The sequence below is a fragment of the Aythya ferina genome (assembly GCF_964211825.1).
Source record: "Aythya ferina genome assembly, chromosome: 2".
In the NCBI taxonomy this organism is placed as follows: Eukaryota; Metazoa; Chordata; class Aves; order Anseriformes; family Anatidae; genus Aythya; species Aythya ferina.
In genome coordinates this window covers 98,718,009-98,741,326 of record NC_140297.1, presented here as the reverse complement: position 1 = coordinate 98,741,326, position 23,318 = coordinate 98,718,009, and the positions used below count along the sequence as shown (strand labels likewise).

General features: G+C 38.6%; 1 protein-coding gene across 5 annotated transcripts in view; it reads right to left on the bottom strand.

The window, feature by feature from the left end:
* Positions 1 to 23,318, bottom strand: part of MBP (myelin basic protein) — a 114,355-nt gene that overhangs the window by 70,298 nt on the left and 20,739 nt on the right. For all 5 annotated transcript variants that reach the window (XM_084507771.1, XM_084507774.1, XM_084507772.1 and 2 more), the window contains exon 2: positions 19,225 to 19,299. In XM_084507771.1, coding sequence (XP_084363897.1) covers positions 19,225 to 19,275 — 51 coding nt within the window. In that variant the 5' untranslated portion in view covers positions 19,276 to 19,299. The remainder of the gene's footprint in view (positions 1 to 19,224; positions 19,300 to 23,318) is intronic.

Here is a 23,318-nt window from a genome sequence, read left to right as displayed (position 1 = left end):
TGGCACAGCAGCAAGGCTTTGTAGTTGAAGGAAGCTGATAGAGGCACAAAATAGCCTGCCTAATGGTAACAAATACTGCTGTGATGCCTTTCAACTCCCACTTTAAGAAACTAATACAAACAGGCACACACTCTATTCACTTTGAGAGTATATGGCTTTGTAAAAGACCTCCAGAATTGGAGCTTAAATCACCAGCACTGAATAGTGATCGGGCAAGGCCAAGCAACACGAGCAGGGAAATAGTTTTGTGCAGGTGGTCTGGTTTCTCTGTTCTCTTCTCCTTCCTCATTAAAGTGGAAAGCTACAACTCGGTTAAAACAATCAAACAAAAAAGCACGATAATAACAAAAAGATGGAGAAAGAACAAAAGAGTGTTACATCAGTAATGATTCCTGTAAAACATCCTTTATTCTTTTGTGGCATAAGCTTCCCCTTCCTTCAAAGAAATCCAGTAAATACAGATTCAATCATATTCTTCTAGCACTAAAATGTTTTAAAATACATCATGTTAAGAGAGAGGCTTTGTCCATCAATTCTTAGAAACAACGATTGTCATACAAGACAATTAGCGGGAAGCAAAAGAAAGTTTAAATTAAATACTAAATTTTGATACCAACTACCTTTTCAGAAAGCCACACCACCGTTTGAAGGATCCGGTCACCTGCAGTCCCACTACGGGCCCAAATCTGGCAGACCTTCTCAGAAGGCCACTGCAAGCCTCTCAAGTGTTAGCCAACTGTTAATACATAGTTGTCAATGATATTTAAATATAATTCCTTACCAGAACACAGAAAAAATACCTAGATTGTTCATGCTTAGGAAAAATCATCCTACAGCCAAAGAACTAGGTATACTGAAGTGTACACACTCCTACTTTTCTGAATGTGACATTAAGAAAACAATTTCAGAAAGCTGATTACAATCAATTTATGGTTTTGCCTAGGGCATGTGAAAAGCATCAAAATAACGATCCCTTCCCCACTTTCCCTAGGTACTTTTTTAACCACAAAATGCATGCTCTAAAGAGAGGTTTAACTGATTTCAGAAATATTCTAGCTGTCAGTCATTTTCCAGAAGCTGTCTAAACAGAACCCGAAAGACTGTCATAAAAATTACAATAAATAGCAAAACGATACACCTAATTAGCACTAAAAAACTACAACACAACCCGGCAGAATCTCAGAAAAATTAACCCAAAGCAATCCATGCCAGAAAGAAGGAAGAGCTACGCAAGATGACCCCAACACGAGGAGAAATGTTCAATTTTGCTGGAACAGAAGGGTAGACCCTTACTGAGATGATCGTTTTCCTTTCCCAGTGTTCATATGCACAAGATCACGGCCCAGTGTTATTATTTTCTGAGAGGAAAGCTAGGGAGCTGGCTCTTCAGCTATCCCACAGGTTCTCTCAAAGCCTTCAGTAAGCAGCCGGATAGGGCCCCGCCTGATCTCTCTTTTGGCAAGCACTTGGAGGAGGTGGGAAGTCTGACATTACACAGAAGTTGATGTTTTCTTCTTTGATGGCTTCTTCAGAAACTAGCAATTTCATGATGCAGCCAGCAGTGAGAGTTGTAACTCTTGGGACTCTACACAAGAGGCTCTTCTGAACTCACCATTAAATCCTGTGTGTTTTTCTTTCATGAAGGTGAACGCCTTTACAGCACTATTTGTCAACCACCACTGTGTAAATGGCATTATGCCAATAATTCATATAAAAACAGATACCTCTTCCCCTGATTTCGCTTACAATTCTGTGATTTTAGTTTCTAAATGCAAAATAAGTGAACAATGCTTTCCTCCATGCTTTAAACCAACACAGAGGCACTCTCACAAGAAATACTGTGCAGTTACAATCACACCAATATGACTGGAAGACAAATGGGTCATTGTAACATGTGTACAAAGCTAACAAGCTGAAACACTAAACTGCGTGTCCAGTAACTGAACTTTCACATCTCAGAATTGAATAACAAGGTCCTAGAGGCAAAACTTACTTTGGAAAAAAAAAAAAACACATAAACTTTTGTATAGCCAAAGGTGCCCAGAGAGATGACATTTTAATTGTTTATTTTCAGGCAACTGTTCAATCAGTGTGTAAACGTTTAAGCTGGCATTCAGATTGCACTGACCCTGGTCTAGCAACAGCAAGAAAAAGAAAACATAAGAGCAAAGGTTAATGAATGGCACAGGCTAATTTCACTCCTTGCTACACAGTTGGTATATAGGGATCCCTCAAGGCATGAAGCAAGCTACAAGACATTAGGATGCAGTTTCATTCAGCAGCAAGAGTACAGGAATGCTTATGCAGTTGTGAGATAAATACACTTTAATGAATTCATATTTTAAACCTGATCTGAGCACCTGATCTTATTGGGGCTTCCAGACATCGTACAGGGTATCAGTCAGAGCTTGAACTCTCAGAGTTCTGGCTACCAGGCCACCAAGCAATTGGTTGTATCAGTTCCATCATCACCTTCAGATATTGGAGCCCTCCTCTGCAGCCCACCTACACCCTAATGTAGCCCAGACTATCACATGCTGATGTGAATTACTCACATATGCAATCTTATTTGTGTTTATCCAAACTTCAGTGAAGTTATGGGGCTAGTTTCTACTGTGACTTTATGATTTGTTATGCAATGAGTACAGGTAAAATGTTGCATTTTTTCCTATAGATCAAGAATTCAATGCATTGCTAGCTCTCAGAAACAGTCGCCTTGAGTCAACTTATTTCTACGTACCACAATGAGCCAGTGGTAAGACAAACCTTGAGAGCCTAAGGAAATGACTCACCCAAATTTCTCACTTAGTACTTCTTCAGACCCAGGTGACACCTGATTCATCAGCAAATACACACTATTACTCACGTGGAAATCGGGGAGGCTTGCCTGCATATATGATTGCTTCCATTTAAGCACACCAAAAACACCCTAAGATCAAAATGCATTTTTCAAAAAAGTGTCTTCAGATGTCCAATATGGTAAGATACATGCTCCTTAATATAAATGTTTCATAAGGCTGTTTTCATACCTTATGAAAAGTATGAACAGATAAGCATTACCAAATAAGCAATACTCCATCTGTACTGTGCATAACCCTATCCTTTATAAGCATATTTGTTTTAATTTTGGTTTGGGTTTATTTTTTAAATGCCTTTTTTTTTTTTTTTTTTTTTAATAGACAGCTCAAAGGGGCAGTGTTTATTTACTTTTTAATTTATTTCAAGTTGTAATTTCATTTTCCAAATGTAAAGTGAAACAAGACACCAAACCTGGGAAAGACTAGGCAACAGCAATTTCCAATTGACTGTAAAAATAAAAATCCACCTTCTGTACTACCAGTGAAGTAGTCCCAGAAGTGATGACAATAAAAGGCTCTTGTTCACGTATACAGGAGAAATGGTAATACCAGTAATGTGGCCACACCTATGAGCAGCCACTTTTTCACTTAGTGAACCAAAAAGCAAATAGAAACTGGTGTTTAAAAAGATGATTCAGTTTACCAGAGGCTGATTCATTAATGAGGTTCCAATAAAAACTCTTTGTACCTTCAGGAGAACAAAAGTATCAAGGTGGGGGGAGATGGGAACAAAGACATACCTATGCCATGCTGAAATTCAAGAGCTATATGTTAAAAATGAGAGTTTCCTCCTTTGCTTGTTGTGCTTTACCTAAGTATTACTTCTTCAGCATCTCTACTCATCCTTCAGGCAGGAGAACTTGTTCTTCTCCCCCTCAACTTCCACTTTTTTTTTTGTTTGCTTTTAATTTAGTGCCTAATTTTCAGATCTTTTATGAAGTTGTAACCAGTGCCCATCATTCTAGCAGGAAGATTTCAAGCAAACAAGGATCATCACCCAACTAGAATGTGTGCTTTATGCCTCTGTAGTGAGGTGGGGTTTGGTCTGTTCTCCCACGTGCTTAGTGACAGGATGAGGGGGAATGCGCTTAAGTTTCTCCAGGGGAGTTTTAGGTTGGATCTTAGGAAGAACTTCTTTACCAAAAGGGTTGTTAGACATTAGAACATGCTGCCCAGGGAAGTGGTGGAGTCACCATCCCTGGAAGTCTTTAAAAGACGTTTAGATGTAGAGCTTAGGGATATGGTTTAGTGGGGACTGTTAGTGTTAGGTCAGAGGTTGGACTCGATGATCTTGAGGTCTCTTCCAACCTAGACATTCTGTGATTCTGTGATTCGTCTTGAAAGAAAGAGGACTATACATGAGTGAGCAACTCATCTCCACCATTTTGTTTTGTTTTACCATGTATCCCAAAGTATGGTACTTTATTGGGGTATAAGAGACTGTTAAAGATAGGGTACATTCTGTTCTCAATAGAAACACCTGCATGAGAAGTGAAAAGGCAGTAACACATGGGTAAAGTGAGAGCCATACTTAATAAATTGAATTTCAGATGCTTAGCTATTTTTATCTTTTTGTTAAAAGTAGATGACCGAACAGCTTTAAGGGTAGCTGTTTCCATGGGTGAAGAAGGTGGGTGGGAACAGACTGCTTGGATATGCCACACGTACCCAGTGTCTGACCAACCTGAGAGTCGCCTGTGGTGAAATGACTGCTTTTGTGAAGGAGGGGAAAACCACCAGTGGTGTGTGCCCTGCTTTTAGCACAGGCTTTGACACCAACTCCCACAGTCTGCTGCTCTCCTCAGCCAACAGGGGAAGATAAGGTTTGGGTAGGTGGAATACAAAAAGCAGACAATTGGTTGCACCACCAGACTCAGATGTCTGCAATCAAGGGCACCAAGTCCAACTGGCAGTCAGATAGCAGCTGCATCCCTCAGGGATCAGCACTGTAGCCAGTATCACACAGTGACTTTAGTAAAGACTGTTGAGCTGCTCACTACATGGAAAGGCAGAGCTGCTGTCCAGAAGAACCTCGACAGGCTACAGAAACGGACTGGCAAGAACCTCATGAAGTTTAGTAAAGGCATATGCAAAGCCCTGCATTTGAAGTGGGACAACCCCATTCACCAGTAGAGGCCAACTGGCCAGAAAATAGCTGTGCAGAAAAGGTTTTGTTTATTTTTTGCATCCACTTCTGTTAAATGAGTGTAAATGATTGTATTACAAATGTTTGGAAGTGAAGATAGCTCCTGAAGCATGAAGCAAAGAAAGGGACTATTAACATGAAGATTTAACCCCAGTTCTCCTAAACGTGATCATTTGAGAGAAAAGCTCCCTGTAAATCCCTATGTAGTGAAAAGAAAGGGGGTTAGAAGAACAAATGTGTACTTAAGAGTTATGCTGAGATTTTTTTTTCCTTTGTTCTGCTTTGCTCCTTCTATAGACTTTAAAGACATTTTGCTTGGAGCCAATATCGTCGCTAGAAACAACAGCCTCCCAAGGGAAAAGCTGTGGCTAATACATCAGTTTAAAACCACTTGAACAGTCACAACTGGTCACAAGAGTTGCAGAAAAACATCAGCCTGATTGAGCAACGAAAAACTCAGGACTAATTTCTCCCCAGAGGAAAAAGCTTCTAGCCTCAGAAAAAAAGATGGGTGGACTGTACAAGAGACTACAAAAAAGCTGAGATACTATGCTGTCTCAAAGACTGGCAAAAATGCAGGCAGTACTTAAGAATTATACCCTGTCAAAAAATGTCAAGAGAATTACAATGCTTGGAACAAAAATCAATGTACCCAGCTTTTAAAGCAATGATGATGTGAGGGTACTTGTTTGTTTGTGGGCTTTTCATTTATTTGTTTTGGTAAATAATCCATAGCAAGAAAAAAAAAAATAAAAATCAATTGCCATGACTGAACAGATAAAGTATATTTTGCAAGGTTTAAAAGTTATTGTACTATTCACATGAGAGCAACAAATGTTGGCCCAGGTAAATAACCTGTCTATCACACCCCAACTGTGATGCAATACTCGGCGATTAACAAATAACATCCTTGGATTCAGCTAAAACAAATTACAAAAATCTATGAAAGCTAATGGCTATGACTTACATATACTTATGCTGCTTTCATAAAAGGATTGTGGTAGTAGCTACTTGTCTATACTTTTGCACACCTCCTGTGTACATTGACCTAACAGTATAATTAACACAAGAACCTCCCTGAAATGAAATTCTACAGTCTACAATCAGCAAATCGTACAGCCTAGTAAGCTCGTATTACTTTCCCACTGCAAAATTCACATGCACATACACAAGGACAAAAAGTGGCTTTATAATGGAGAAATAAGTTAAAAACTGTAAGAATTAATGACAATGCAACAGCTCATTTTCATCAATATTTGAAGATCTTCGGCTCAAGCCACTGCTGTAAGATTGGTTTGGTTTAAAGGAAAGATTGCTCACTTCAGTAGAATCTCCTTCAGTAGATATGCTCCGTCTCAGCCTAGACAGATGACCTTTTCGAGGTAACCTTCCTTAGAAAAAACAAATCCTCTGATAATGTCTGTGCAAAATTAGAGGTAAACACGGTTACTAGAGGCGACGCAGCTCAGGGCAAACTTCTCCTTGTATTACCAGCACCCTGCCTACGGCTGAGTCACATTGAGCTTTTAGTTTGTTTTCTGCTCACCCCTCCTACCCTTGGAGAAAGATGTAAATGCAAAACATAGATATAGGTATAATCTATATCTACAGGTAAAGATATAAATATGCATATAATATATATATGCATATATCATAATATATATAATATCGGGGTCCATATTAATCATGTGTCAAGCAGAGGAAGAGGTAGAAGGGGGAAAAATTGGGTTTCACCTCTTGTTCATAAGACCCAGCTGCAGAGAGACTCCAGCTCTTCAGACAAAACTGCTGTTGTTTTTTTTTTTCCCAAAGATTTTGCTTGCACATAGCCCACGGCAAATCACATTACATTAATGTGCAAAATCTATGTTAATGCACTACTTGGCTGGCAGTTTTAAGTGCACAGACGTCATGAATTTAAAAGACTGCATTTCCCTCAGCAACTGTTACTTAGTAACCCTCAGCACATAAATAGAATTTTACATGGCTGCATATGTGTTGTGAAGGCTGGAATTTATGCCTCAATTCTACCGGTGAGCCAGAACCCAGGGAGCCATGCAGGGCACTGTACATCAAACGCGCACCAGCTACATTCAACTGCTTCTTGAGGCAGGGAATTTAACTGTGCATGACCAGAGAGGTATTTCCATTGCCATTCTCTTTCTGGTGTTGCATCCTAAAAAAGGGGCAGAGACAACTTCTTTGAAGTTAGACCTCAGACAGATTTTTCTGGTATTGCTCATCTGCTGTTCAGTGCAAGCTTCAGACACAAGCAAAACAGTGAACACACAAAGCTCTTCACCTTGATCCCTAGAGGTAGTATAATCTACTGGCTATGTAATCACCAGGTATAATTGGTGAGGGCAAACCCACAGTCAAAACATTGAAGGAAAAAAAAAAAAAAAAAAAAAAAGTAAATATAGGGCTGAATAAAACAAGTGGAGCATGATCGATTTAAAAAAAAAAAAAAAAAAAAAAAAAACAAGAATACATCATCTCTAAGTATAAAAGTCTAAATAGCTGTATTGTATTAACTTGTATATTTGATCCTTCCACATATATATATATATATGCTACTTGTGAACTCAATAACTCAATGACAGCGTACTCAAACTGTCTGAGTAAATATAAATGTGGGACTGAGTAACTATCAATGTGGGACTTCAGAATCTTTTGGGACCAAAAGACAGCTTTTCCAGCAACGAACAGAACAGGCAGCCCTTTGAAAATGCCTGGGAATCTTTTTTATTCAATTCCCTACTGTTGCAAAATGATCTATCAACAGTACTCCACTTCATCTAATGCTTTTCTCTGACACCCAACGGTTTTATCTCCCACAATGATTTAGTCTAACAAAAGTGAAATGTCTTGACATAAAAACAACTGATGGAGTTACACATAGCATTTCACAAACAAGTATATAAAGAGGTTACACAAATTATATCTGTAGTTATTACATTAAGTATAAGCATATGGATATGCAAACATATTTCATTTGAATCTTTTAGCAAGTTTACAACCCATTACAAAACGTCCAGCATATCTTCCCATTTTGTACTATGAATAAAAGTCTTTTTTTTTTTTTTTTTTTTTTCCAGATTCCCCCAAAAGGATTCTAGAAAGCTGAGCCAATCCAAACAGCACCCCTCCCCCCCCCCAACCCTCCCAAGCTCCCCCTTCAACTCTTCTGCCTTAACAGGTAACTCAACAGGTACAAGTTCTCATTGCAAAATCCCAGAAAATCAATGCTTCAAAATATGGGCTGCTACTTAGATATTTTTTTTTTCTCTGCTGCAACCATACCTTGACGCTAAGTCTTGTAACAAGCAAGATGTCTTAGCTCAGATCACGAAGTCTTGAGTCCTGTTAGGCGTCAATCATTTTTGCTTTCAAGACAAACAAACCCAAAAAACAGAAAACACCACCACTAAAAAACAACCAACCAAGTAAACAAAAATAGGTTTGAAATTAAGGTTTGAAATTAACCCCACTGAAGACTGTCCAAGAGAACTCCAGCTGCCCAAAGCCGTCCCTGGAGTCCTCATTTTCTTAAAGCCCCAAGACCCACCTTGGCAGCACACCAGCCTAATTGAGCTCTGCACAGGAGACTTGGCCAAGACTTAGTTGGGAACGGGGACAATTAGCTGGCCATCTGGCTCTCTGCATGGAGGAAAGCAGCTCTGCACCTGCTCCACCAGCCCACTGCTTGTAGCGTAATTGGTTAAAGCAAGATGATCAGAGCAAAACCAGAACAACTTGCCTCCTGCTGATACCCGTGGCCCATGAGGTGGGATTGAGGCCAAGCCCTGCTCGTGGTGGAGCCATCTCTCTCATGGGTTCCACATTCAGAGGGTCTCTGATCCCTTGTACACAGCAGCAGAAACTATTAAGAATTAAATTTTCTTGAAATATTGAATGTAAGAGGAAAACAAAAATCATAGAATCATAGAATATCCTGAGTTGGAAGGGACCCTTAAGGATCATCAAGTCCAACTCTTGACACCGCACAGGTCTACCCAAAAGTTCAGACCATGTGACTAAGTGCACAGTCCAATTTCTTCTTAAATTCAGACAGGCTCGGTACAGTGACCACTTCCCTGGGGAGCCTGTTCCAGTGTGCAACCACCCTCTCTGTGAAGAACCCCCTCCTGACGTCAAGCCTAAATTTCCCCTGCCTCAGCTTAACCCCGTTCCCGCGGGTCCTGTCACTGGTGTTAATGGAGAAAAGGTCTCCTGCCTCTCGACACCCCCTTACAAGGAAGTTGTAGACTGAATCAACACTGAAAGTAATTTATCAACAATCAACACTGAAAGTAATTTATCAGGTAAATGAACCTGCAAGAAACTGAAAGCTAGATGTTGCAAGCCCACATTCTCCGCACCTACAAATCACCATAACTTAATTTGTCACATCTGAACATAATGGATTACTGTGGTTCAGATCAATCTCAACTAAAATATATTAACATAAGTTTTCTCTGAACACAGATTTGCTTCTGAAAGAAACTGTAGGTTTGCACTGTATCACAGGAGAAAGCCTCTTCCTACCAGCAAATATCCCACAGCATATTGCAAATTATTTCTTTCATCAGAAAAACAAAACAAAACAAAAAGAAAAACAACTTAGTTTTAGTCTTCATTACGTACAGCTTTTGACCTAGAATCACATCTCATGTGATCGAGCTCCAGAAATAACATCAATCCTCCTAAACATATTGAGTTTTCTGTGTAGCAGGGGACCCGAGATAGAACAACTGTTACTTTACGCAGCGGGTCTCACCTATTGTGAGCTCTGAAGCCTTCCACAGAACACCAGGAGATTTTTATATATTCTATTACTATATACTTAACATGTTAAATATATTATTAAATATTTAACAAACAGATGGCATTGGCAAGTATTGAACTGTCTTTAATATATATTTTATGAGGTATAAGCATTCCTCATTTGTTACAGTCACTAACGTGAGATGCTGATTCAGAGTCCCACATTTACCAACCTGCATCTGCCAAGTCTCATAAAAACAAATGGGATTTCAGACACAGGATAAAAAAAAAAAAAAAAAAAAAAGGAAGCAATTATTCAAGGCTTTCTCACTGTGCACCATAAGGTAAATTTCTACAGTAGAAAGCTCTGGCTCAACATTAAGAAGAGATTTAGCCTGTAGTTCATGGGGAAGATCAGAATGGACAGCAAGCTGCCCTGGGGAGGAAGGCTGCTGGCCTCACTTCTTAAAACTCACATAGTGAACACATGTGCAGCCAGTCAGGGGTATATATATTGAATACACATTTGAATATACACTCACATTTTTATAGGTAGTTCAATATATGCTTGATCTTTTTTTATATATGTGTATATGTGTGTGTACATTTATATACATGTATATACACATGCACATAAGTAATTAAAGAGGGATTTAAAGTTTTTGCAAGTTTCCCCCTCACAATTGAATCCATGCTTCCCCAAAAAGAATTCAATAGCTATTCTCTGTTTTCTGTAGAAAACAAATTTTTAACAGGTACAAATGTAACATGTATATATATATATATATATATATATATACACACACACACACACACACATACATGTTACATTTATATATATGTATAATATGTATATATAATGATAGTTGGGTATAAAAAAAACAACAGAAGAACTTTGATTTTCAACTCTTTCAAACAATGGCAATGGCACTACTGGATTGCTTGAGAAGCAAGGTACGGTGATAGGAATAGTTGCTGAACGTCTTCTGTCAACACAAAGAGAGAGATCTGGCTAGAAGAGAACTATTTTTCAAGTAGATGTGTGTTATAGCAGTGCAAATTTTATCTCTTCTACAGTGTTCCCACCTCCATGATAAGACTGCCTGGCAGCTGGCTGTCTCATCACTGTTTCCAAGCATGAAACTGTGCTGTTAATCATTAAATGCTGTTTCTGAAGCCTCCAAACATCAAAACATGGCACTGAGTTTAGACTGCATTAGAGATAGAAATACTAGCAGAATATAGCGTGACAAAAAAACCTGCGTGCAAGGAGTAGGGGGACCGAGAAGGTAAAGGGAGGAAAGAAGGGGGGACTGTGAAAGACTAGGAAAATGTGCTAGACATTTAGTAAGTCAGTTATGACCACAAAACCATAAATCACTCAGATTTCAACGTAACAGTCTCAACCAGTGCCTTTTAACCAAGACGTTTCCAGCATATTGGGATTTCCATGAGTCATGTGAAAACCTCAGCGCTACCAGACAGTGAATCTAGTCCTGAAGCTCTTACACAGAATGGGAATAACTGAGGCCCCCCAAACAGTGACTTTTTTGTTGTTTTGATCAGTAGTGACTTGTTTAAGGATAGATCTCATTGATGATAGCCTTGCTACAATTTCTGGTATCATCAATTTCTGGCTACAATTTCTGGCATCTGCATCTTTTGAGCTGTATGGAGGTCATGAGCAAGCTGAGTTCCTCCATACCTCCCTAAATTCAGCGCTGTTACAACTGCCATATTTCAGTTAAAGCTAAGTCCAGGTACACCAACCTGAACGTCATCCTGTGGCACTGTACGGGGAAAAAAATAATAAAAAAATACCACCCACAGTTTCCATCATTGTCTCTTCCTGATTATAAGAGATGTGCAGAAGTCCCCCTAATTATCCAATGTAAACGGTATTTAACTTGTGGCTCTCAGCTCTATGCAAATTCTTATATTGTAATGGCCACATCCACGGGATGCTGCACTGAAAGATCAGATTGTTTTTCAAATGAGCCTTATCTCAGCAATCAAGAACAAAGTCATATTACTCTGCTTAAAAGTTTTTCAATTTCCTTTTGCAAAAGACTTTTTTCCTCCAGCAAATTTTTTCCTCTAGCAAATGTTCTGCAAGTATTTCTGTCATGAAAGCTGAGGGCATGAGAAAGATAAGTAAAAAGGAAAAATATCCCATGACATCTTAGCTCAAGGTGGAAAAATACTTTTTGAACTGCAGCCGCAGACAAATTACGTTTATTTGGTGTACAAAAAACTGCAATTACGTTAGAAAGAGCTGTTTATCATTCATCTTCAGCTTCTGAAGTAAAAAGAGAAGTTATTGTTAAAGTGACACTTTGGAAGGAAGTCCCTCATCTTTTTTCTTCTGATATCCATTTCATTTTTGATGAATTTACAAATTAAAGTAAGATTCCCCTCACCTTAGCTATGTGCAATTCCTCTTTTCTTGTGGCAGGATGCTTAGCATCAGACTGTATCAACGCTCAGGTTTTGGCTTTGTACTGTTGCATGGCGTAAAACCATGTCTACCAACAAGTTTCATTGACCCAGTTTCACTGTCAATTACTTTATCAGAAATATAAGTAAGTATGAGATGGAGAAGTCATATAAACCATTGCTCTGGCATGCAATACTCCCAGCTGGTGCCCAGAAGCATCTGAGGCAACAGAACTAGCATTAGGGGAAGAAGATGAGGACACTACTGAACTATTGAACACACTTTTACCAGGGCTTAATACTATTGAACACACTTTTACCAGGGCTTAATACTTTGACAAGTGTCATGAGAAAGATTTGCCAGTCATTGTCCTGGATATTGGAGATTCTGCTGGGGTTTGGCCTCATAGGCCAAGTTCTAATAGGGTGAAAGCACTTCACCCATGCTGATTTTACAGATTTAACTGTCTTCTAAGGTAATATATTACATATTGCACAAGATTATATATATATGTATATATATATATATACACACACACACACACATATATATATATAATTAACAAATATAACTATTGGAAATTCTAGGTTGTTTTTTTTTGACCTATCTCATCCAGTTTCAGAGCAGCTGATAAAGCGTATTGCCACATGATAGCATGTTGATCTACAAACCGCCATAATAGTAGAAGCACAAAGAGGTTCTTTGAGAAAGAAGGAAGATATCGCTCCCTTCAGGATCTCTGTATCGCTTATTGCTTCCTCCAGACTAAAAATAACATCTTCACCTTCATTTTTCTGGTGTGAAGTCGCTAGAGCATTGAACACAGTGTTCTTGGGCTTCAGTATGGGCTGACCCTAAGAGAAGCCTGTTCAGCAAGCAGCCCAGTTCACAGGGAGTTCAAAAAGAACGGGCAGTGAATTATACCCTTTTCCTTCCAATTCCTTGCTAATTTTAGTGGTTCTATCATTAAACTCAACTGACAGGACATTTGTCTAGCTCTGTATCAGAGCTAACAAGCAGCAGATGTGAAAGAAACTATAGGAAACTACCACAGCAACATGGCATCTGATGCACAAGACCTCAAAAATTACAGCACGCACTTCCCTCTTCTGCTAGTCAGTTCTGCAGGCTGAGGGTGGGAGAAGAAAGCCTAAGACCCTTCCTCCTCCCCAGCCAAAACCACAGTGACTGCACCTCTTCCTTTTACACCCATGCAGACTCAACCAGCTCAAGACCTAAACAAAGAAACGTTGGTACTTAGCACTCATGAACAACAGAAAAACATTCTTGTGACATTTCATTTAACATTTACTTATGTATTTACTTGCTTTTTCATTAAAATGAAGGTCTAATGAAAAATGTCCAGTATTACACAATTCAGGCAAAAGCCTTAAATACTCAGGTGCCATGGCCCTGACCATAACTTGCTGCTTACCCTTCTCAGTCTTGCCTCCCACCTGTAACTCTTCTGCCAGTTGCTCTGTTCATAAGCATTGCTACCTTCAGTAGCATTCAGATAAACAGGAAAAAGGGGAATTAGGAATCATAAAAGAATGACTTCTACACCACTGACGGTTTTTCTTCCACACATACTTATGATAAGCTTCAGATATTTTAGACTTAAAAAAATATTGTAACATTAATAGACCTTATTCAACCCATTGCCTGAAAAGTTTAATGAACAGCCAAGTATTTAAACACATGACTTAAATTTGGACACATAAATCAGTCCTTCCATAGCAGAGCTACTTGCCTACTTAAACATTGAACAGGCTTCAGTACAATGCTGAATGATGGTCTAAAGGTTAATTTTTGATGAAAGATGTCATAGTTACCACATACTTGGCATTCTCAGGGGCTTCAAACAGCACTGTCCTTTCTGTATCGCTATGATATCATCTCACTGTCTGAAGCACATTAGTGCCTGAAGGCTCCACTCAAAGTCTCAAAGTCCTCCTATTAATACAGAATGACACTGCATCTGTCCCAGCAAGCAATCTAGTTAGACAGTAGGAAGGTTAAGAAATGTAACAGGAGAATACAGCCAGCACAAAGGGATTTGCTCAAGGCCAAATCTAGGTCAATGGCAGAATTTGAAGAAAACAGATGCCTATCAAATTGAACTGGTTTTGCTTAGCTTTACAGAACTGCCCTTCACTCCCTGGAATGGGATTGCCTCTTTTGAAAACTTCCTTCCCTTGTACCAGACCCCGGCTTGACCAGACGTAGCAGTTTGAGAGAATTTCTATGTGTAACCTGTAAAACTGGCTGGTGAAAGTGTTCACCACATCTCTCACAGAGAACTTTGATTCTGTCAACATTTTAAAGTTTTTCTCTTTATTTTCCCTCTACCTTCAGAAAGCTATTGAGATGGAGTAATGAGCTTGAGAGGGAATATTTTAATCAATATATCAAATATATTTGATATATTGGACACATCACGAGTCCCTGGATTCTTTTTTTTATGGTAGAGGTTTCACGCTCAGAAAAACAAACAAAAAATATTAAAGGAAAATAAAAAGAGCACTATACACCTTTGCTAGGGAAAAAAGTGAAAGGGCTTCACTCTTTTTACACATGGTAACAAGAATAGTGTATTTAAACATATTAAACTACAATACCATATGTCATTGAAAAAAAAGCATATCCCAGACCTCATAACCTACATAACCTGTATATCAAGTATCTCTTAAACTTGACGTATTGATTAATAAAGCTTTATCTTACAAAAATAAGACTTCAATGCAATTAATATAACTAATCAAATTACTCCACGTTTTGTGTTCCCTCCCCCCTCCCCCCTTTCTTGGTACTTTACCATGCATACTAAGAGGAAGCACCTGGTGTAAAAGAAAAGAACAACAAACATGCACATGGTTTAGAGACAAGCAGTCTCAACAGTCTGAGGTAGGGCATCAAAGGAGATCAGTGTGAAACTCTTCTGCTTGCAGATTGCTCAGTGTCTACGAGGTAAACTAAACAAGTACTACACTGAGCCAGCCAGCTTCAGAATTTCACACCTCTCTCATCAGGGAGAGCCAGAAAACTTTCTGTCAATGTTATCAGGAGTAAAGGCTGCACAGGGTGCGAGATCTCTGAACATCAGCCATACAAGGAGAAGAAAAAACAGAATTCTCTTCAGAATCAGTGTAGAAACCATCTGACTTGTTGATTGATGCATGCTTACCGGAGCAATTTTACTTTAAATGTGTTGAGTTCACTTTAAACACAAAGAACAACTTTGTTTCTTACAATTATCAAATGAACCACTGCAAAACACATTACAGAATCCATGTAAGATGGTAATCAAAGGTAAGATTTTTCATAAATTTACTATACACCAAGACTTGGTCATTACTAACAGGTGCCTTTGTAGTTCAAGCAAAACATTAAACTGTAGATTGAGTACTTTATCATCACTACATCTGTTTTGAATTTCTGACTGTGAAAATCAATATACTGTGGCAAATTTACAGTTCTCAAAGTTCCTCAGAGTTGGATATCAGAGGTAGCAATTGATTTTGGTTCTTTGGTGTTTGTTGACAGCATACCCGAAGTACAGCAAGGACATGAAATAGGCAAATGATCCAACATGTTTCAGGCCTTCTTATGTTTCTTGAGTAATCTCTTTACATGGCAGGGCAGTGGGTTTTTATCTTTCATACAAGTCACAAGCTTGCTTTCCAGCACCCCACCATATGATATGACCTGAGGTACAGGAAAACCAGGCTCTGTGGTCTTGCTGAATTTGGTAGTTCTAGAATAGCTGAGGCAGTGACCGAAAGACTTCTTCCCAACCCCATGGGCCTGAACAATCAACACAGAAGGTAAGAGCCAGTTTTGACAGGTATCAAGAAGGTTCAGTGATTTAGGGATGCATATATATGCTGAACAGAATTCTCCAAGGGAGACAGCCAGAACAGACAGCGGCAAGGAACTGTTCTAATGAAACACTTGAACACACCTTCTGACATCAGAAAGAAAAAAAAAAAAAAAAAAAAAGCCCATGGCTCTTTGCAGCTGTGCCGAATTAACATAGATCAACTAGAACTCAGAAAAAAGATCAACAAAACTTTGTTCACCCACTCTTTTAATTCTACATTCAGTTCTCAGAGAAGGTAACAAAATTTGTGACATGAAGAACAGGACATTATTTTCCTTTCTGTTTTTCCCAGATACATTTAAGTAAGTTTAAACCCAAGTATTACCACCAAGAACAAAGTTAAACAAAATCCATAGTTGTACATTTACTGCAGGATTCAGTAGACTCAGTAGCCTAAAACCATCCAAAGTAAAAGAGAAATAGGAGAAATTGCTGTGTTCATTAAATAGTAGAGAAAGGTGAGGGCTTTGTAAGTATTTTTCTCATTACCTAAGTCAAATAGACCACTTTTCAAAACATTCAATTAATTTCAAATTTCTCCTCATTATTCATGAAAGCATCATTATAGCCTGGCATTTTTATAAATCAAGAAGATAACATTTTGAAAGAAGCATCACAGCATGGGAAGCCATCTTGCCTTTCACAAATCTGCAAATTTGAAAGCATCTTGGTCTCGTAACAGGAATTTGATGAAATAATTGGTTTCTGGCTATTTCTAATTTGCCATCAAATATCCAAATTTACTGAAAGTAAAACAAAGCATGATGTCAACTCAAAAAAAAAAAAAAAAAAAAAAAAAAAAAGAGGAAGAAGAACAAATGAAAAATACACACAGTAATTGCTGTACTACAGGGCATTTTCTGTACAACCAAGAATTACAGTTTGTTTACAGTATCTTCACTAACACGTCAATATTCATGATGTAGCTACCTGGAGAACTGGACTATCTGTTCAGGAGCCAGTATGGTGTCTGTGCAGAAAATCTGACTGTTATGTGTACAAAACAAGCTGCCTAAGATGATCATCTTCTTTGGTACTATATTTTGGGGAATTGAAACATTACAAACAACCTGAAGTTACAAGTAATTAATTTTAGAATGAGCTGATAGCCTTCTGCATTGCAGTTCTACTGCTAAGAGCAAGGAGAGGTCATTCAGCATTTTCACAGCAGTCTCTGCAAGCCTGCAGCACCACAATACTGGTGGGAAAACAGTTCTAATTTACAGCTATATTGAACAAAGACAAAAGAGCAACTTCAGCTTGAAAACTAAAAACAAGTATGGTACATATGGTACAGAACTTTACTATTGCCTACAAGAACTGAATCAAGATTGACCGGTTACATAGAATACACGGGAGCACCTTAACCGTATCTTTCCTGATTTTAGATCTGTGGCCTTATCATTTCTTGTGACACTACTGCTGTCTTTCTTGAGTAAAGGGAGATCTTGATCAGCATTGGCTGTTTTAAAGTTTGGGGTTTTGCTTTACTTTTGCACTCTGAAAGGATGAGAGAGGGACAGAAGATATTGCTACAGAAGTAAGTTCCCCCTTCGAAATATTTTATATCAATAAATGTTATTTTCATTGCAGAATTCAACATTCATTGAATGATAAGGAAAAATGAATTTAAAAGAGCTCAGCTGTCTTTTTCCTTCTAGACCTGTTTTACATACTCAGTGCAAGACTCATGGACACCTGACTCTTGCTCATTCCTGAAGGACTTGTGCCCATGGCATAGGCTGCTAGAGCTTGAAGAATCTTCTTCTTTCTAAGGCCCCATGTGCCAGACAACTCACTGACCTGCCACTCAGATGTATAAGACACATAATCCCAAAGTGGGAGAGAAGTTATGAAGAGTTCTTCTAACCAGATTTTGTGCCCAAAGAAAAACCTAAGCACAGGACACATGGTGCACAACAGTCTAATAAGCTCTGTGTACCTGCCATATCACACCTGCAGGATCTCCCATGCTTGGTCAGAAAGAGTCAAAATATTTGACTAAATACATCTGTTAGGTACACATGACTTTGCTGGATCCACACAAGGCAATTTTCTAGAAATGTAACCAAAAATCTTAAAGTGCCAAACACAGCTTGGGACTCACGCTATTGTTTTCACTAAAACCGAAACCATTTTGTAAAACACTGAATAGAAAACAAAAGCATGTTTCCAGTTCTCTCTTCCTGCTGTTTTCTGTTCCCTCCAACGTCCTCATGTACTTCCCTAAAGAAGAAGTCAAAGAACTAGTAGCTATATGAATTCTAGTCTGCATAAACCTTTTAGGGATAGCTGCTTATCTGTGCCACTGCAATGCAAAATACCTGCATTCCTCCAGCCAGAGCACAGAACTATCTGTTTACATCATCTGTCTGATGCAAAGGGCAATAAGTTTATACACTGTGGGATTGGACTGTAAACTGTTCTTTTTGGGTGGGGATGGGTAGAGGGAAGTTAGCAAAAGCTAGTAAGAAAAAACAACTTTTTATATATGCTTTATTTTAAGATACGTGTGAATACACTCTTTCTGTACAATGCAGACACACAAATAAACAAGATATTATCACAAGGCAAACAGAATATCACATAATACATGAAATACAAAGTGTCAACAGTGGCCTAGAAAATATATACTAACTTTTAGTTAATATTTTGATGATTCTCCTCTTTCTACCAAGGAGATTTTTAAAGTTGTATCTACTGAGACTGACAATTGTTGCCTTTGGAATCCTCTTATTTTACTTGTTTCCATACAGTTCCTTTCTTAACGATAAAGCCAATGACTGCCAAAATGGAAAGCTGTCAATAAGTAAAACATTAGTCAGCTCATTGGCTCTTTAAAAATGTCTGCAATTTCCTGCTCCTAAGGCTTATTTCATTCATTTCAAACATGACTGAGAAGCATTTTGTCAGCTATGCATCTGACACATGAAAACTTCATCCAACACAGCAAAATCCTAGTCTGGCTACATCTCATAGGACCCTCTTAAAGAAATGATTTCATTTTAAAATGACAACTACAAAAATAGCAATGGTGAAAGTGATCTGGTAAACATGTTAAGGTAGTAAATATAAATTATTATATAACACAGATTTCTGAAATGATCTTGCCTCTTCAATTTTCTGCTCTTACCTTGGTTGACTTGTCAGCACTATGTTCTCGTTTCCCCACATGGTTCCCCATGATCTACCACCAGAACTTCAAATTCTGAAAAGACAAAAACAAAACAGAAATTTTGAAACCAATACATTTATATTGAAATACAAATTAATTCTTCCTTGGACAGTACAGCAAAACAGCTCTCATAGAATGAACATTTTTACAGTCCACAGTAAATTTTCCTTCTTAAAAAAGGAAGAGGAGGGAAAATAAAGCATTTGATTTGTACATAAGCCAAGACTAGGTCAGTATTTAGGCAGAAGCCCTATCTTTTGATATCATATTTACAATCCCAATTGCACAATATGTAGCAGCTGATTTGTAGCTGCAGATTTTTATAAGGCATCAAGTAAGTTCTTTAGAATTCACATTTGCCATTACATAAACAGCAATTACTGAAAAAAGCCAAGCACCACACCAAACTGCTAACAATTTGCTGTAGAGGTGAGAATGGATATGTTCTTTAAAGCACAGGCTTTCATGGCAAGCACATAGGAATGGAATGCCAACCTTTTCTTTGTATTTTCTGGCTTACTGTGGTGTATCTCAGCTTTAGCAGAGCTTATGTAGGTTAAACCACAACACTGAAATTTCAGCTTTTAGCTTGCATTTGTGGTTACACTACATATTTCGTCTCTTAGAAGCCTGTGTCTGTATAGTATCTTACACAGACATGGTTTGTCTTTAAGTTTTAGTACCTAAAGACGGTGCAAGGTAACATTTAAAGCCCCGAAACTTAAAACTACTTCTAAAAGAAGTTTCAAAGAGACTTTCTCTTCTCAGTATTATGAACTGGACTTTTGCTCATAATGTTGAATTTCTGACGAACAGTAATATTTGCTACTCTGCAACAAATATAATGCTACATACTACAAAACCTTGGCATCAGAAATCTTTGCGCAATGCTCAAACAGTATCAGAAGGCTGTTACTTCATTAACAATATCTTCTGCAAAAGCTTGGGAAAGAAGCACAACAGACCTTTGCTATGACAGAAAACATGTGAAGTAAAATAACAGGCTATTACCTAGTTATACTCGAAAATAAAGACACGGTTATAAGCTCAGATACATGGACTGACCTGCATACCAAGGGATACCTATCTCCAACAGATAGAGACTTTGATTACTTCTGACTTTCCATCACAAATGTGCATTTTATCGAAAGCCACTCTGTCCTGCATTGCTACTGCAATTTCAGACGGACTGACAGATTTCTCCCCAGACACAGATAATACACTTCAAATTAGCAAGGGTCTCCAGTGCTTATTCAATTATCCACCAAATTCCAGCCACTCAACACTCAAAATGACACATGTCACTATGTGATCAAATCATTCCCCACTAAATCCACTTCTGAGGTCTCACAGAGGAAAAATTAAAAACCATCCAAACTCATTAAGTGTACTCAAGATAGAGTTTATTGCCAATAGTTTTTTTTTTTTTTTTTAAAAAGATGTATGTGTTGCATAAAAGATTGAAATACAGCTTTTGAAACCGTGAAATCAGCACAACCAGTTTAAATTATTGTGACATTATGAAAATTTGCAATAAAAAATCCCCCCAAAATGCACTTACAACCTTGATTTCCGAGCTGAACTACCTCAGAGCAGCCTTTCTTCTTTTCCCTGTGAAAGGCAGCTCATCTCTCATCGCCTACTTTGCGACCTAAGGAAAATACCAAGTGGAATACAAAACCAGAGGAAACATCTATCCAGGAACGTACCGGCATGATGTTCCAAGTCATTTATAGAAACAGTAATAATGATAATAATATCAAACGCTCTGCAATGCACATACTTTTAAGTAAACAGGCAATGGAGCTGATGTAATACTTGCGAACTAGAACTTTGCTTGCCGTCCTGCCTCACCTTTCTCTCACTTGTTTCTGTGGATTAAATCTCTAGGAATAACTGTCCTGTGCCCATGAAACACCCAGCACAGTGGGGCCCCACTCCTGCACTGCCATAGTGGAGAAAGATACCAGCTATGGACAAACCATATTGTGCACCATGGTGTGAAACTAAGCCAGATAAACATTTTAAATCCTTTGCTGGTGAGTGGAAAGAAAATCAGCAACAAGTTCCACGCTGCCACAAGCTAGCTGTAGCAAATGATAAGGCCAGTTTTCTTCCCAAGTGTCTGCACAAAGTAAGCACAATGAAAAACCAGCAAACCAGTAAGATACAAATTCCTGTGTAGAAATGAAGATACTTCCCAGACAAAGGCACAAAAATATCTTAAGAGTAACAGAAATGGAGAAATCTGTAAGTGGTCCTTTGGGAAATAAAGGCTTTCAAAAATTTTGATGCCAATTGGAAGTGGAAGCCTATAATGCAAACTGTTCTGTATGTATCTGATGGGAAAGTAGCAACATGAAATTAGAGAGGACAACATGCAGATCTGCGATGATCAGAGCACAGTACCAGCATACGCAAGCCTGGAAGCATTAAAATCACTCCCAGCAGCAAAAAGAAAGACCCGATTTTTCACTTTACATGCGAGCAGAAGTCTGTCGTACTTGATTAAAAACTGAGACCATGGGTCATTTTCACTTCAGGATGAAAGTACAAGCTGTTGTTAAGACTACCTATTTTGTGATTGCTGCTGTTCTGAGAAAGCCACCGTTTGTATGTGTGCTGATTTTTATGAGATGAGTTGAGTCACTGACTTCAATGGGACTTCACTGTACCATCTTTGTAGGAACTTGCAGCCAACTATTCAAAAAATCTGAGATGGAAGAGGATTTTCTTTTTTAGTAATTTTCGTAACATTCAGGTTGCCAGACGAAGCAGCTCTGCATACAGCGAAGCAGCAGCTCCTGGCAGTTATTAACAAATGTCAGTCAACCCAGCTACATCCTTGTTTGCAGATGAGTCCATACGTGCCTTAGCACTGATAAACAGCCACAAGAACAGTCATGAAGCTCCAAAACAATGAGAAAATACAACTGCCGTAGAAATGCAGCAACCTCCATTGAATCAGATGTGAATCAGATCTAACAATAAGCTTCCAAAATAGGCCTGAGCATGAGATCAAGCTTATGACCACAACAGCACATGTCCTCAACCTTCCTAGTGAAATTCAGCAAGTTTTGTAATTCCTGTGAGACGAACGATTCTGCATATGACCTTAAGTCACAAAATGAGAGGGGACACGGGGAAGACCTGCAACAACCAGACCACAGCACCAGCTGCCCAGGCAGGCACTGCAAGCTCTACAAGCAGAGCTGCCCAACAGCCTCCACACCGCTCCCCCTGCCAGGAGCCAGCTGAAGCAGCTTTGCTGCCAAAACCCTAGCATAACCCAGTCACTGCCTGCTGCCGAAATCATTCCAGCTACCCAGGCTGCTTCAAGTGATTCCCCAAAACAGCACAGGGATCTTGCCTGGGGAAATAAAATAAACTGCCTTCTCCCACCAAGTCACCTTACTCAGGGACTCAGTCTAACAGGTGGCCTGCAGGAAGCCTAGGCCAAGCCTTCTTTTCTGCTTTCTTCAGGATAGAAAGGTGTATTCCAGCTAGAAACAGTGGAAACACCACTTCAGGACAGAAACCTCTCTTTGCTATCTAAGTGTAAAATTAAAAGATGAACAAATACAGAAAGAGATGGGAAAACTCGGTCTTGCATATCACATATTCACAAAAAATATAATATATATATATATATATATATATAAATGCATGTATGTTTGATTAAAATTGATTAAATTGATTACAGATAGGGTTTTGTAAACATATATCATCAGACAATTTCTTTTTTAACCCAATTCTAGCCTTCCTGTTGAAATTAAATAGATATTTGTACTTTGGACAAGGTTCTGAAAAGGTTATCTCCCCACACACACACACTGTCTTACATAGAGGTTTAAATCTCACTTCAGAATTTCCCCTGAAAGGCAGAAACATGTTCCTCTAAACTTTTTGAACATACCAAGAAACAGATTGGTATCTTTTTTTTGCAGGTTACGCTAGTTTAACTGCAAAGTACCATTTTCTTACTCACTGAAAGGAACCTGAGAAAAGTCCACTACTTGTAATTGTCAGACTCTAAAGGGTGTACATCTCCT